The sequence below is a fragment of the Quercus robur genome, chromosome 11 (genome assembly GCF_932294415.1).
Source record: "Quercus robur chromosome 11, dhQueRobu3.1, whole genome shotgun sequence".
NCBI classification, from domain to species: domain Eukaryota; kingdom Viridiplantae; phylum Streptophyta; class Magnoliopsida; order Fagales; family Fagaceae; genus Quercus; species Quercus robur.
In genome coordinates, this window is record NC_065544.1 from 40,864,251 (window position 1) to 40,881,515 (window position 17,265).

At 38.3% G+C, this 17,265-nt stretch overlaps 1 protein-coding gene across 1 annotated transcript; it reads right to left on the minus strand.

The window, feature by feature from the left end:
* Positions 1-1,112: 1,112 nt before the first annotated feature.
* LOC126706181 (probable N-acetyl-gamma-glutamyl-phosphate reductase, chloroplastic) lies at positions 1,113-15,031 on the minus strand. Its single transcript, XM_050405498.1, has 15 exons — positions 14,682-15,031; positions 14,518-14,575; positions 13,976-14,116; positions 13,269-13,376; positions 13,010-13,096; positions 12,820-12,870; positions 12,621-12,692; positions 11,654-11,773; positions 9,654-9,714; positions 9,470-9,550; positions 2,362-2,441; positions 2,181-2,270; positions 1,732-1,860; positions 1,481-1,627; positions 1,113-1,349 (listed from the first exon to the last, which is right to left on the minus strand). Exons 2-14 carry the CDS (start codon positions 14,569-14,571, stop codon positions 1,520-1,522), a joined length of 1,182 nt encoding a protein of 393 aa, XP_050261455.1. The 5' UTR covers positions 14,572-14,575; positions 14,682-15,031; the 3' UTR covers positions 1,113-1,349; positions 1,481-1,519.
* Between the last annotated feature and the right edge of the window lie 2,234 nt (positions 15,032-17,265).

The window sequence follows — 17,265 nt, forward strand, 5'->3', positions numbered from 1 at the left end:
AACCTTTTCCAGTCGTTGAGTACATCCTCCATTACCTAATGAGGGCGCTCAGAACAATAGAAAGAAATAAAGATGTTTACTGTTTCCCCACCCCCAAGAAAAAGAACCCACTAGCCCTACTATCGACAGAGTCAACAGAGGGAGAGATTATCACTCTCTGAGGAAGATAAAGTGTTCTACAACCCCATCTCTCTAAAGCAGCGTTTTATAGTAAATTTAAGTATTCCTTAAAGCACCTTTTTAATGATAAGCCAGACACCCTCATTTTTTAACCTATGATTTTTTTTATCTTATTTTTTCAGCTTAAAGCTCAACTAGCATCTTGATTCTTGAAAAATTAATGTTGAAACAAACCGTTAAAGAGGGTCTCTTGAAAAAAAATTTAGGAGAAAAGGAACCCAAAATACAAAATTGTTTTTGGACTCATGCTTTGCATTATAGGACAATGCTTAGGAGTTCAACCATTTTTAAAAATTCACTGGAAAGTGATTTTTTCCCCTTCAAATACCACCAAAGTCCAAAAACATTCCCTGACTTACTTTATGATCGGACCTCAATGACTTAGATTCTAATGGGCAGTAAATTATACATACAGTTGAGATCATAATCAAAAGAATTGTGCATACTCATTTCTAGTTGGAAAAAGATCGTCTCCATTTGAAACAAATCAAACAACTTAAAAGGCGTACAAAGTATCACTTCATTTAAAATTATATATAACATGGCTAAATGAAAAGTACATTTTCCTGCCTGGAAGTAAATATTCTTCTTGGGGATGGAAGGGAGATTGACATCATGTTAACGTGGGCGCAGGTTCTTTTCCACCATTTACATATATGTTTAAATCCATATTTATGAATAAATCCTGCCATCAATCTGTTTGATTTTTCAAGCATCATTCATTTTACCATTCTATTATTGTAGTAATTTCCTTGATTTTTCAAGCAACATAAATAGTTACAAACTTATTTCCCTCCGCTTGCCCACAAGTGATTCTCACAATCTACTGAGATTTTCCTTTGATTCTCACTCATCAATCTCATGGATGATTGTTTACAGTTAAAATTTGCATCCAATCAATGTTATTAATCTGATGAGGAACTGAAAAGAAATTATGGAAAGCAGAATTGTGATTATTTTGCAAATTTCTGTGCACTGAATCAGGAGGCTACATTTAAATAAGCATTAATTCCCAAATGTGACTATTATTCATGATCAAACGCTATCAAATCAGTCATACATAATTTCTAATAGAAGACACTATTCTAACAATACTCTTTCACTAATGAGTATTACAGAACAAAACAGTATTAAACTTAACGCCAAGAGAGATTCCACGACATCATTTCCTGCAACAAACAATGAAATGTCACTTGCAACAACCTTGATAGAGTTTAATCAAAACAAAGTGTCAATCCTCAACAACAGTTAAAAAGAGATTGCTTAACCAAATAGACTGCACAGTTGAATGTAGACTTACATGCTTTAACTCTTCCTGAAAATGGAAATAATGAGTTTATTAAGGAAACAAGGGCTGGTACAGAAGCCCTGTATTCTCTGGATATCCCATCATCACATTGAGATTCTGTAAAGCTTGACCTGAAGCTCCCTTCACAAGATTATCAATCTGCAGCAAGTTTCTAAGAGCTTAGCCAATGATGATCCTGAAGATAACATTTTATAATAGAAATGGATAAATCTGAACATAGAAGTGGATGAACATATACTTACAACTGAAGTAATTATTGCCCTTCCTGGAATTCGATCGGGAAAGACATTTATAAAACAGTAATTAGATCCTCGAACATTATGAGTGCGAGGGACAACTCCTCTCTCCAGCAGAACTACAAATTCTTCATCCTGCAACAAAAAAATAAATAAATATGGAAATCCCACTCATTACCTAAGAAAGCAGACTAGAATATAAAAGCCAAGACGCAGTATATACATCAAACCATGTGCATGCTATTATCAGGTGAAGGTTGAAACTGAGACCAAAAGTATGCCCAAGGAGATGCAAGTTATCTATAATTGATGTCTTAAAATTTATGTGCGCCTGTTGTGTGCATACACCATAATCATTCTATTTTATGCTCAATTTAATTACTTTAACTCCTTATGATGATAAATGATGGATCTGACAAGTAGCTCACCCACTGAACTACAATGAAATGGTATACCTCATAAGAGATCTTCAATTGTTGATATAAGTCCTCAATTGTTACACCTGGAGCCATTTCCAAATATATCGTTGATTGCATCCCACGGATCTAGAAGACAGAAAAGGAATAAAATACTTTAGTACTTTGAAAGAGTTACTGAACATAGAGAAACATAAGAATTTAACAGGTTAATTATTACCATTGGCATTAGGTGTGGAGTAAAACTAACAGTTATTTTTGAATTTGCAGCATCAGAGAGTCCCTGTTCAATTTCTGGAACTGCATTTAACACATATAACCAAGTTTAGTGTTTCATGTCATCTAATGAATACAAATATAGTGTTCAAAGTCACTAATTACCTCCTCAAATAAGCACGAAAACTATTGACCAATTAAATAGTTCTAAATTAGACAAAAGAAATAAAAAGGGAAGACCAAGACAGCCAATTCAAAACCATAAAGCACCCAACTGAAGACTGAAATTGATCAGCAAATTCCGACTATTATGTCTGGCCACCTAAACCCAGTCATACATGAGGATTTGTTTTATTCAAGCAACATAAACTTGCTCCAGAAACAAGAAGACATGATAAGTAACTTCTATCTACAGTTTACCAAAAAAAAAAAACTTCTATATACAGTGCCAATCAAGAACACGCTAGTCTCTTTTCCATTAAAGTAATCCTAAATTCTCTCTGATTGGGGAATTTCTATATAGAATCTACCAATTAAAACAGCATGTCACGCCAAAATTTTCCTCCACCCTATATATTCTCTTCCAATAGTGTATGTCAAAAGTTAACCTCAAATTAAGACTCCCCTGCAATAAGGGAAGATAATGCAGTATTCAACTATGCAAAAGAACTGGTATTCATGACCGAAACATAAATCAGTGCAGTTTATCAGTGGATAGTTCTTGCACACTGCAGACTGCATAGACCCATGAGTGGCATTTTCCTAGTCATTTAACATAATGCCCCTAATCGTCAGTTCATCCTTGAACATAATGGTCAAAAGGCTGGCCATTTTCTCCATTAGGGATGTCTTTTGTCATTGCCTAGGTAACATTTCTTTAAATTTTTTTTTAGCTACATGCGTTTAACATATTTCACTAAGCTTATTAATAACATTATTATTTACAATCCATGGCTAGTCCTTCCATGAAGCATCAACACATAATAGCATGACTGACGCTCGTCCAAAAAACCGCACCCTCTCCAGGGAGGAGGAAGCCGAGTTGTCTAGGAGTAAAAAGAAGGTGAAGGAAGTTCACCATGCTGAGTTTGTTGACGGTGCAAGTGAGAGAGGCCATTTCCAGGGACTACAGGATACATGGGGTTCAGAGAGGAGAACTTTCAAAGAAAAACTGGTGGGGGAAATGCCAGGTGCTTATGCTACAGCTTTCGACTTCACGGACATGTTGGACATGGAAGCCGATTCAGATGAGGAGATGGAGGAACTGCGTCAAGGTCTTGTGGCGGTGAAACTCTCCAAGGAAACAAAGATCCGGATTAGGAAGCCGTGGTCAAACGCTTTAATCATTAAGCTGTATGGCAGAACGGTGGGGTTCCATGTTCTCCAAAACAAGCTTAATATCTTGTGGAAACCAGTTGGGAGACTAGACGTGGTAGACTTAGGAGAAGATTTCTACTCAGTTAGATTTTCCTTGAAAGAAGACATGGAGGTTGTTCTTAAGAATGGACCGTGGTTCATCGCCGGTCATTTCCTCTCTATTAGGCCGTGGGAACCTTTCTTTAAGCCTGCGTGTGCTTGTGTTTCTTCCATAGCAACCTGGGTCCGACTGCATGGACTTCCTTTGGAGCTATATGAACCTAAAGTTCTCCAGCAGATAGGAGGATCAATTGGGAGGGTGCTTAGAATAGACAACCACACAGCTTTAGAGGCTAGAGGGAGGTATGCCAGACTCTGTATTCAGATTGATGTTAATAAGCCGCTTGTTGATACGATCCTTATAGGGAGATTTGAGCAGCCAGTGATATACGAAGGAATCCAAAAACTATGTTTCTCATGTGGAAGAATCGGGCACAAGAAAGAGGCATGTCCGTTCACCATTAGAAGCCCGGCGGAGGGAAAACCGGTGAATGCAGAAGCGGGTGATGATCCGACCCAGACAGCCAATGCACGCGAGTTGCATGATGCGCATGGTACCATTCCAGCTAGTGGTACGATGGAGGAAACGGGTGCAGGGACAGAGAATGTAAGGTACGGTCCTTGGATGTTAGTGGAACGTAGAAAATCTGGGCAGAGAAAGACAAAAAATTCTGGTACTCCTGGGGGTCACGCAAATGTTGGCTTGGGATCACTGAAACGTGATTACAGGGCTGGACCTGCGAGTGGGCTTAAGGATTGGGCTGAAGGGTTGGGCAGAAAATCTAATGAAGGCCATAAGAGAGGCGTGTTTAATGAATCTTTTCAGCTGGGCCGTGAGGTTAATGAAGGCCATAAGGATGAGCCTTTCAAGCTGGGCCGTGAGGCTAGTAACAAGGAGAGGAGTAGTGTTAAGCCCACCAACCGGTCCAATACTTCAGTCAGAGGTAAAAAAGACTTAGCACGCAACAGAATCAGTCAGTGGAGCACTAAAGAAGCCGCTGGAAACTCTAGGAATATAGCTCTAAAGTCTTCAGTGCAGTGGTCTTCTCTAAGAAAGATCAGTGAAGGAGAATGTTCGCATAGCCATTTCCAGTTCACAGCTTTGGACCAAGCCGAGGAGGACGTTCAATTGCGGAGACAATATGAGGGAGATAAAGATGAAGAACACTTGTGTACTGATATGGAGCGTCAGGAAGAAGAAGCGGAGTTGGAAGCCCATGGTAATGGCGTCGGCGACAAGAATAGGGAAGGGAAAATCAAAATTTATGGAGCAAGCAAGGGGGCAGTTGACATCCCTGTTGCCGGAGATCAAGCTCCAAGTATTGGTGAGGGAATGGAAGATGGGTATTACCCTGTTCACAAGAAAGGGGAAGATAGCTTGGGTGCTACTGGTGACGGGATGGAATGTGAGGAGGGAAGTGAAGCTACTGCCCCCTTTTGAAGCGTCCTTTGTCTATCATCAGTTAGTCATGAAGATAATAATTTGGAATAGCAGGGGTGCTCTGAAGCCCAATTTTCAGAGACACGTTAGGGAGCTTGTGAGGAATTATAATCCTGATATTATGGTAATAATGGAAACCCGGATTGGGGGAGACAAAGCTAAGGAGATAACTGACCGTCTTCCTTTTGATGGCGCTATTCACACGGAGACAATTGGTTTTGCTGGAGGCATTTGGCTCCTCTGGAATTCTGACATGGTTGAGGTAACGCAGCTTGCAAATACGGAGCAAGAAATTCATGTGGAAATTAAGGTATTACCTTCTAACTTATCTTGGATTTTTACGGCTGTATATGCTAGTCCTAGATGTGTAGAAAGACAGATTTTGTGGGAGAATCTTTCTAAAGTTGCTGAACTTCATAATTTGCCTTGGATTATAGCTGGGGATTTTAATGAACCCCTTGTAGATGAGGATAAATATGGGGGTAGGCCAGTGAGCATATCTAGATCTCTTCAATTTAAAGAGTGTCTGGACAAATGTAGTATGGTGGATATGGGTTTTAATGGGTCTAAATATACTTGGACTAATAGAAGGGAGATCAGTAGTCTTATTCAAGAGAGAATAGATAGGTTTTTTATGAACCCCAGTTGGTGTCTGTTGTACCCGAATGCTAAGGTGACTCACCTCACGAGGTGTCACTCGGACCATTGCCCTGTTCTAATGGAAACTAATCCTAGAGGCCAAATGTTTCTGAATAGACCTTTTAAATTTCAGAGCTTTTGGTTATCCGATCCTTCTTTTCCCTCTGTAGTAAATCAGGCTTGGCGGCATCCTAGGAAGCTTATGGAAGCAATTGACTCTTTCGCCAAGCAAGCTACCCTGTGGAATAAAAACCACTTCGGTAATATCTTTCATAAGAAGAAGAGAATCATGGCCCGGCTTGATGGTGTCCAAAGGGCTTTGGCCTTGGAGCCTTCTGCCTCTCTAGTTTATTTTGAGAACCAGCTTCTTAAGGAGTTGGATGTTGTTTTGGAGCAAGAAAAGGATCTGTGGGCTCTTAAATCCAGAATTAACTGGATGGTCTTGGGGGATAGGAATACGTCCTTTTACCATGTTTCGGCGATTGCTCGTAGGAAGCGAAACCTCATTACAGCAATTAGAAATGAAGTGGGGGAGTGGCTAACTGAGGAAAGGGAAGTTGCCAATCATATCAGGGAGGGTTTTATTAAGCTATATACCACCAGCCAGGAAGTAGTAGATGGAGATATAAGTTACAATCAGCAATGGCAAGCCAAATTATCAGATGTTGAGAAAGAAAGCATTAGTCACATGGTCACAGATGAGGAAATATCCTTAGCTATCTGGTCTCTTAAAGCCTTTAAAGCTCCCGGGCCTGATGGTTTGCATGCCGGGTTCTTCCAAAGGTTTTGGCACATTGTGGGCGGGTCGGTCAAAGATGAGGTGAAGCAAGTGTTTAGGGATAGGAAAATCCCAGAGTATCTGAATAAAACAAACATTGTGCTCATTCCGAAGAAGCAAGGACCTGAATCCATTAGTAACTTTCGGCCCATCAGCTTATGTAACTCGGTGTATAAGATTATCTCCAAAATTCTAGTGGGCAGATTAAGACCTTTTCTGGACCAGCTTGTTTCTCCGTGTCAAACGGCCTTTGTGCCAGGTAGAAGGGGTGTGGATAATGCAGTCATTGTCCAGGAGTTAGTCCATACTATGGGGAAAGCCAATGGAAAAGTGGGGTACATGGCGATCAAGATTGATTTAGAGAAAGCCTATGACAAGCTTGAATGGAGTTTCATAAAGTGTATGTTGATGAGATACAACTTCCCAAACAATATTATTGAGCTTGTGTTGAGTTGCATTTCTTCGGTCTCTACCTCGATTCTGTTCAATGGGGGAAGCCTTGAGCCTTTTTACCCCACCAGAGGTATAAGGCAAGGAGACCCTCTTTCCCCCTACATATTTATTCTTTGCATGGACTTTTTGGGTCAGCTTATTCAGGAAAAATGTGAAGCCAAAGTTTGGAACCCGGTCAAAGCTTCTAGGAGCGGTCCTTCCTTCTCACATTTATTTTTTGCGGATGACTTAATGCTTTTTGCAAAAGCCAATGCAGAAAATTGCATGGCCATTAGGGATGTGCTTGACACCTTTAGTAGTCTATCTGGACAAACTGTGAGTGACGACAAGTCTAGGGTCTATTTTTCTCCAAATATCGACCCAAGTGATAAAGAGGCTCTTAGTGATATCCTAGGCTTTCAACAAACGGATTGTTTTGGGAAATATTTAGGCTTTCCCATCAAGCATAAAGGGGGCAGCAACCAGGATTTCAATTTTGTGCTGGATAGAGTAAAGAACAAGTTGGCGGGGTGGAAGGCAAATCTCTTATCCATGGCGGGAAGGGTAGTGCTAATCCAAGCTTCTTCTTCTGCGGTGCCCGCCTATGTGATGCAATGCAACCAGCTGCCTGCAAAAGTTTTGGATGGAATTGATAGGGTGAACAGAAACTTTCTATGGGGTTCTGATGAAAGCAAGGGAAAAATGCATTGGGTGGGGTGGCAAAAGGTAACCAGACCGAAGGCAGAAGGGGGGCTGGGTTTACAAACCGCAAAAGGAAGAAACACGGCCCTCTTGGCAAAGTTGAATTGGAGATTTCACACTGAAGATAAGGCCCCTTGGGCTAAAGTCCTTAGGCTCAAATATTGTACCCGGCAAAGATTAAGCTCCAGAAATGCTAGCCGGCTACCAAGTTCCAGAACTTGGAAAGGCTTAAAGCATGGTGAAGATATTTTTGATAAGGGTATTAGATGGCTGCCTGGTTCTGAGAGCAAGCTAGATTTTTGGGGAGATAGTTGGTCTACTCTTGGCCCTCTTAGGAAGGTTATTCATGGTCCTTTGTCAAGGCAAGCTTCGGAGCTGAAGTTTAAGGATGTTGTAGATTGTGCAGGTGCTTGGAATTGGAATATTCTGCAGATGACTCTCCCAAGTGAAATTATCAGTGAGCTTAAAGCTACGCCAACCCCTCTAACCACTAGAATGAATGACAGACTTGCTTGGAAGTTTTCTCCGAAAGGAGAGTTTGATCTTAAGAGTGCTTATTTATTAACCACTGCTTCTAGAGGGGATGTTCCTTTCATGGGGGATTGGATTTGGAAGTTGAAGACCATGCCGAGAATCCAAAATTTTGTTTGGAAATGTATGCATTATAGCATAGGAGTTAATCAATGTCTTATAGCTAGAGGTGTTAATGTTGAAACCAGCTGTCCCCGCTGCCATAGAGATCCTGAATCCATTTTTCATGCGCTGCGTGATTGCCCTGTTAGCAAGAGAATCTGGCAGCAGCTGGGAAGGCAAGCGACAGATGCGTTCTTTTCCAACCAGAACATGCGGGATTGGCTCAGGTTGAATGCAAAATCTGGGCACCAATTTGGGTCATCAAAAATTCCGTGGTGCCAGGTTTTTCTATTCACTATTTGGTTGATTTGGAAGGAGAGGAACCAGCTTGTTTTTAGAAGTAAAAATCTGAATCCAGATCTGGCTAAAGAAATATTGGACCGAGCATCAGAATATTTTTACTGTGCTTCTAATCAACTAACTACTAAAAGGCTGGTCCTGAGGAGTATATGCTGGGAGAAGCCGAGAGAGGGGTGGCTGACTTTGAATGTAGATGGCTCGGCAGCAGGAGTTTCTGGGATGGCAGGAGGAGGAGGTTTAATCAGAAATGAAAATGGGGATTGGGTTATTGGTTTTGCTAGAAAGATTGGGACAACTACTAGTTTCATGGCGGAACTTTGGGCTCTTCGGGATGGTCTTCTGCTTTGCTTACAAATTCAAGCACAAGCTGTTTGTGTTGAGTTAGATGCAAAAGCCGTTGTTGATGCTTTTAACATGCAAAGCTATTCCAATACTGTTATATCTTCCATTATGGATGATTGCAGACATTTAGCTACACAAATCTCCCATTTGAGAGTCAGACACATTTATAGAGAAGCTAATAGATGTGCAGATTTTTTAGCTAAGTTAGGGTTGTCCATTGTTAGTGATTATGTTGAGTTGCATAGTCCGCCTGTGGACCTTTTGCATATTATAGAGGATGATGCCTGTGGTAGGGCTGTAAACAGGCTCTGTCCTATTCCTTTGTTTTCAGTTTAGTTTTCTAATATATTTCCTTTATACCAAAAAAAAAAAAAAAAAAAAAAAGAAGCATCAACACATATTTCAATTTTTAAAAGAATAAAATCTTACCATGGCGATGCCTGGTAATTCCATAAGAATAAATTCCTTCAGCTATTTCAGTGTACAAATTTGCCTCTTTGGCACCACGCCCTGCATGGTGAACCAGGAAGCAAAAGCCATGAAACAATGCACCAAGAATATTGAGCTAAGAATTTTAAAAGAAAAAAAAAATAGGAGGTGAGAAAATGCTAACCTGCACCACTCACACCAGATTTTGCGTCGATAATGATATTTCTATATTCAATGAGATTAGCCTGCAAGCCAAACAGCAAGCAGAAAAACATCATCAAAACTGTAAGGCATAGAAGTGATCAATGGGAGTCCTAAATCTAGAGGCCATGCACGTTTCAAATATTTCAAGCCTGCATATCGCCATATCCTGGAAGTCCAGTCTCTCTTTTCTTTTGATAAGTCGAAGGCCAGTCAAACAAGTTAAACTCTGAAGATTTATTTTACATTAGAATAAAAAAGTAGTTAGGGCAGCTAAGGCTCCAACAAATTCTTTTTTTTTGGTAAGTAAGAAGAGAATATTATTAATAAAAGAAAAACAAGAGAAATACAAAGAGTTCACGGTAGTGAACAAAGGAAAAAGGAACGAAAAGACAGAAGTAACCCCTAAACTATTCTAATAGATGAAAGAAAATCCAAAAGGGTAGAACAATCCGTGAAACCCCAACATCGAGACCAATCAAAGAGGGTCCGCTGACAAAACTCTAATAACTGAACCACAGTTTTCTCCTCATCCTCAAAAGACTGCCGATTCCATTCAGTCCAAATAGTCCACATTAAACAGCCTGGAATCAAATCCCAAATATCAGAGTTATGCTTCCCATGCCAATGATACCAACTAAATAATAAGTCCACAACTGAACCTGGCATGACCCAATCAATCCCGAACAACCGAAGCATATACATCCACAAAGAATGAGTTATCGGGCAAAAAAGTAATAGGTGATCCACAGATTCCGCATTGCGACAACACAAGCAACAACGATTCACCAAAGGGCGACCGCGAAGCATAAGATTATCCAAAGTAAGAATCTGACCATGGGCTGCTGTCCACATGAAAAAAGCCACCCTTTTAGGAACCTTAACTTTCCAAATTCCTTTCCAAGAGAAAGTGGAAGGAGCTGCATTTCTAATCTTATGATAAAAAGACCGAATATCAAACTTCCCACTGCTATTAAGATCCCAACAAAGCCTGTCACACCCTCCACCCCTAGGGATTCGGGTTTGGATGAAATGAAGAGGGGAAAGGGAAGCCGCCAACTCCCAATCATTGAATTCCCTATGAAATCTTAAGCAACACACTTTGTCATTATCACCCACTGAAAGGCTTAATACATCAGAAATACAAGTCTCCTTATTAGCTGAGCACAAAAATAACTGAGGATAAAGAATTTTAAGAAGAACATCCCCAGTCCACTTATCATGCCAAAAAAGAATGCGAGAACCATCCCCCACCACAAAAGAGAAATGCTTAGCAAAAGTGTCCCACCCTTCACTAATACTCCGCCATAACCCACAACCATGAGCCCTAGAACAAGCTCTAGTGCACCAACCCCCTTTTCCCTCCCCATATTTCATGGCAATGACCCTCCGCCACAGATGTGAGGTTTCATGGCCGTACCTCCAAAGCCATTTCCCTAATAGGGCCTGATTAGAAGGCGCCAATTTTCGAATACCTAAACCACCCAACTCACGCGGTAAACACACCTTTTCCCAAGCCACCAATGGATATTTGAAACTCTCAACTTTCGAATACCTCCAACAAATTCACTTGATCTTTTTACATTACTTATTGATTTATTTCTTTCTTTTTCTTTTTCTTTTTTTTTTTGTTTGGGGGGGGGGGGGGGGGGGGGTGTTGCTTGTGTGCTTGTATAGGTTTGGATTATAGAGCTTCAGGGAGGACCTTCTAAGCATACATATTTCCTCTCTGCTTGTTATCATGTGTATTTATTGAGTTTGTCTCCGAGATTCATTCTTAAATAGTTAAATCATTAAATTTTGAGTCAACTAATCACAAGCACAACTGTCATACATTGCTTTCATAGATGTATTTAGCAATTTAAAATGACCTCAGCATAAACTTTCGAAGACACTGCCAAGTAATTTACCCAGCAGCCTCTAAGGACTTAATGACCCATCCGACATGCAATATAGAGTAAACACAGGATAGTGTATGCACACCTTTATCAAAGGAACAAGAGGAAGTTGAATGGATGTTGGATAACAACCAGGATTAGCAACTAGGCGTGCACTTTTAATTTCCTCTCTCAAAACCTCTGTCAAACCATATACAACTTCTTTCTGCATCCAGGTAATGAAATACTCATTTACATGAAGGAAAAAAACCATGAGTTTACAAATAATTTGTAAATAAGTGTAATTAAAATCAAGCAAGAAAAAGGGTGCAACCCTAGTACACATGAAATCTATGAAGTAAGTTAACCATAAAAAATAAAAATAAAAATAAAAAGTTCAAGGATAAGGATGCCAGAGTTTCATGCTTTAGTACACTTGTCCCACAACAGAATGGACTTAATGACAAAATACTAATTGTGCCAGTAGAAATTGGACGCCTTCCTGTCAAGTGGAACTCTAAGCATGCTCAACTTCTATCTAAAAAGATTGAGGACAAGGAAGTGCAAACTTCGTCTCAAGAAAACAGTTCCAATTGAGGGTAATCAAAAAATTCTTTTCATGAATATGTCCTTTTTAATTGCAAACATCACCTCAGAATCAAGCACATACACAAAAACCGAGATCGAAACACTAGTGGCTGTAATGCAATTTATATAAAGCTTGAGGATCTGAACCACCAGCCAAACTTTTTGGCCAAAATTCAACATAAACATAAAAAACAAGAAACTCACAGGCAAGTACCTCTGAATTTAAGAAAAAAACTTTCATATGGTCACGAGTTTAATTTTGACCCCTAAGATTTGGGCTTCCATGTACAATTGAAGATAGATAGTGAGAGAACTGAGAGAGACAGAGACAGAGACAAAGACAGAATAAATTCACATTCTCCCATTACCAAATAGCTTCATATGCACACCATTCAATGAGAAGGAAATATATCTTGGGATAAGAAAATTCTCAACACTTGATGTGAAAGACAGGTTTAAGTATCCAGAAGAACACTGTTACCTACCTGCAAATCTGGTGCTCTGTGTGCCTGACCATACCATTCTTCATATTCAGATATATCTCGCAGCCGGAAATCCTGTGGCAACATAACATAAAACTTTGACATAAGCAAAACAGAAAGTTTTGAAATTACCACAAGATGCATCTAAACACAACCATAACAAACAAACACTGAACAAAATAATGCTTATGCAAAAGCTTACTGCAGAAAGATCAACAATCTTCAAACTCCTGGGAAAGGCTTTGATGATTTCCTGTGATTTAACAGATAATCATACAAGTTGTTAGTAAAAAGAGAGGGAAACTAAAATTGCATCTCAATACAAAAAATATTCACCAGGCCTTGAAAATGCAGGTCACAGATCAACCTATGAAGAAGGGAATAATAAAAACCTGAGTGGTTCCATGCGGCAAACAACAAAATACAGCATCCACATCAGAAAAGTTTGCATCCTTGATTGCAACCATATCTGGCAAATCCTGCATATATAGAGGAAGTCAAGCATTATACTTTCGTAACGAAGTATTGAAAACCATGCTGTAAAAGCACACACTATCATCAAATTATGTTGAACCTCAATTATTAAATCGAGTGCTTCAAAACTACCAAGTACAATGATACCATAGGAGATTTAAGAGAAATTTATCATACTTGCGTGACCAAATGAGGAAACACTGATCCAATTGATTGGCCAGCTTTTCTATCAGCAGTCATCAGAGTAATGCCAAAGTGGGGATGGTTTGCCAGTAAACGAACAATCTGCCAAAAAAGATCATCCAATACTTTTGTCAAGTGAAAAAAAAAGAAAAAAAAAGAAAAGAAAAGAACAAACGAACAAACTTATAAATTTACAGTAACTTATCAGAAAACAAAATAAAGGAGATGGCTAAATTCACAGTATTAAATTGTTTAACCCATCCCAAACACAGACATCCAAATGATTGGGTGAAGTTGAGAACTTTGGGGAAAAAAAAAAAAAAAAAATCCTCTCAAACTTATGTAAGATCTTTCTTAAAAAACTCAAAAGTGCGTTCATGGCAACTTTTTGTGTTAGCACAAAAGATTGTGGTTTTTTAATTTATTTCGGCATAGGTGAACGTCTTCTTCCTAGAGCTACTATGTACTTGCCTAGTATACATTAGTAAAAAATATTCAATACCAATTGAAATAAAAAATAAAAAGTAAGAGCTAGTTCTTAGGCGATGTTCTCTCCTACTCCAATAGCAAAATTTCAAAGTTAACTGTTTTAGCTTCAAATAGCTTCTACTTGCCAACCCACACATATACACACACCCAAAACAGACCAAAAGAAACAGCATATACTTGTTTAGAAAGAGGTTGTAAGTGAGGAACTATACCTCAGAACCAGTGTAACCACTAGCTCCAAGAACACCAATCCGAACTGCCTTTTCTGTCTTCTGAGTTTTGGTATTCACAGCACATTTAACAAACACCTTGCCTTCATTTTGCTTCTTAACCGTTGAAATCCTTGATTCGTCCTGCATTTTAGCTACATAACTTTAAAAAGAACACAAATTCAAGCAAAGTCAAAACACCCACTAATTCCTAACGTTCAAACTCCATATTTGGTCAAAGATATGAACTTTCCAAATACCATGCAAAAACCCAGAAAGTAAAAAACATAACTACGTTTTTTGTTTCTTTTTTTTTTTCTTCCTCCCAGTTTGGTGGCTAAGAAAATTGACAAAAGAAAAAAACGAAAATTCCCAGTTTCTTTTTCTCTTTTCTGGGCTCTGAAAATAAAAATCAACTCAATTAAGCCATATACTTGTATCAGGCTGACTTCATTGTACTTCAATGTTCAAAACTCAGAAATTTAAATTTGTTTCTTTTACTACATTTTCTCAAGAAACATACAGAAAGCTATACAAATACAAACCTTCCAAAAGCACCCAGTACCAAAGAAGTTCGAAGTGAAGCTTGCAGTGCTCATTTTTCTGTCAGAGAAAAAAATATGCAAGAGAGTTTTAAAATCAGAGAATAAGCTCTCACACATGCATATATGTAATAATTATAAATATGTGGGTATAAAGAGATTTTTACCTTTATGGGTGTTCTTGGAATTTGATGCCTAATAATTTGAATGAGGTAGCTTTTGCTCTGGGAAAGAATAAGAAACTATATGCTTTTGTAATAGTGACAATAGAAAGAGGCTTTTCTTTTGGTTTTGGGTGTCTAAACAGAGGCAGAGAAGAGAATATAAATGGCAAAATCCTTGAAGAGAAAACCTGAAAGTGGTAAAAGGGGTTTAAGGTAAAACTGTGAGAATGTGGTCAAAATACGAAACACAGAGAGAAAACAGAGGGCGAGCAGTGAGCTTTGAAGAGTTGTGGAAAGAGGCTTTTTCTTTTTCTCTTTCTTCTCTTTTTTTTCTTTCTAAGAAAGTCTCTTTCTTTCTTTCTTTAGTTGCAGTTACCATATTGTCTTCTAATAAAATAAAATAAAAATACAACAAATACATTCCATAATTGTCTTATGTTGCTAAATGTAATCGACCGTCAATCAATATATTAATTAATCCCATTGTTTTTTCTTTATCACCCTCAAAGTCTCAATCTATCATGTAAGATGGTTGTACGGTGTTAAAGTTGGAAAATAGTTGGAAAAAACGAAAGTAAAACTTTAGTTTCGAAATAGTGCTCAGCGCTCTCCCCTGTGTTACTGTGTATGTTTGTTTCTCAAAAAATAAAAAATAAAATACCACCAAAGAATTGTTTGAGTTGGTGGACAGAACAGGACAGTCACAGGACCCATGTGGGTTCAAAAAGAGAAATCTGTGCCGCCATTGGATGAATTGGAATTTTTTTTCTAAATAACAATAAATATTAAAAAATTTAATTAATTGTCACGTTTCAAAATAATTTTAAAAACTAGCATCTCGAGTGTCTAAAACTCGAGTTTCAAGATAAAACTCGAGTTTCAAGATAAAACTCGAGTTTTTTAGGTATGTAAAACGTCACTATAGGTCTTAAAAACGCCACTATAGGACCCCTTAAACTTGTACTTATAAAAAATTTTTGTAGAAAAACGCCGCTATAGGGCTTTAAAATGTCACTGTAAGGCTTAAAAACGCCACTATAGGTGAAATTTTTTTGCATGGAAATCGAGTTTTAAAGACTCGAGATCTATGTGGCATTTTCACAATCGCAAGACGAGTCTTTTGGACTCGAGTTATAATATGGATCTCGAGTTTCTAAAACTCGAGATGTTAGTTTTCTTAATTCTTTGAAAACGATCCTAACTTACTATTTTGAATGGCTGATGGATGATGTTATGCACAATACCTCGGATGAATTGTGTAATCAGTTCAGATATCTGACTCAGACCAAATTATATTTGTTGTGCTTGTGTTGTATTGCACTTTTTTGTTGAATTTTGTCTCCGTTTGGCACTCTGCGCCTACCTTATTTGCCAACATAAAAACGTATAAAAGCTGATGTCCAATAATAAGCATTTTGTTTACCCTCTTGGTTTTGGGATGGTCATGCCCATTTGGGGTAACGGGTACCCAATCCAACGCAAAAGTTGGTATCGTGGGTAAAGACGCAGAATTGAAAGTGGATAGTCAATGAACATATGATGTCATTTATACATAAATTCGTCAAAGTTGATAAATTTTTTAATATACAGGAGAAGCAATCAAAGAGAAAGAAAGAGAAAAGACCTGTATTATAAGCCATCTTCCAAGAGCAATCTCTCATGCACCGAACCCATCTCTGTTTCTGTGTGTGTGTGAGATTACAAATTTGGATCATAAAAGGAAGCAAAAGCTGTTTGTTTATGTACTAGTAAGAATGTCAGATAAGATAGTATACTACTAGTTTATCAAAAAGAAAAGATAGTATACTATTGGGACTTTAATTCATTGTCATATCATATAGTAAGTGTATCTCTCAAAAAAATCATATAATAAGCGTAGTATATGGTTTATCAAAATTTGAGAAGAATTAGTTTTTAGTTTAAAGAAATTTGGATGCAAAATCACATCTTTATCTTATTTATTTAAAAATTTATTAAGAAAAAATTTTGAGTTCAAATCGGGTTTGGATATCAGAAAATCCGGATAATAATTAGATATTAAGATCTAGGTATCCACAGGTAAATAGTTTAGGTTAGGTTTGGGTATTCCCAATCTAAACCCGGTCCATGGCCATCCTTAGTTAGGGTAGAGAATTTGAACCTCTGATGTTTTTGTTAAAAACACTAACAAGTGTCAACCAATTGAACAAGTTTTAGCTACTTTAGACCTTCACTTTCATTATATCTGGACTCACCGCTCAACATGGGAGATCCATATTCCAAGGAGTATACCATTATAGACTATCTATACTATGATAATATGTTGAGTGATGACCCACAACTCAATTCTCTTTCCTGCAGAACTTATCAACTTTTTCCATGGAGGCAATAGATATTTGCAAGTTAAAGACCAATCTAGAGTATAGTTTGTTGAACTCATGTTCGCAACTACATTATGCAAACATCAATTTGGTATGAATAGTTTATCAGTTTGGGTGTGGATGTTCAATTTGGACATCTTGTTTGGACTACTAGATTTATCTTCTTAATTTCCTGGTATAGATAATTATGTTAACATGTGGGACACAGACCTGCACAAGTACAAAAG

Coding starts and splice junctions, on each gene's coding strand:
- LOC126706181 (XM_050405498.1), bottom strand. CDS start 14,571: ATGAGCACTGCAAGCTTCACTTCGAACTTCTTTGGTACTGGGTGCTTT. Junction 12,871..13,009: donor TGCCGCATGGAACCACTCAG/GTTTTTATTATT, acceptor GTTAAATCACAG/GAAATCATCAAAGCCTTTCC. Junction 12,693..12,819: donor AGATTGTTGATCTTTCTGCA/GTAAGCTTTTGC, acceptor ATGTTGCCACAG/GATTTCCGGCTGCGAGATAT.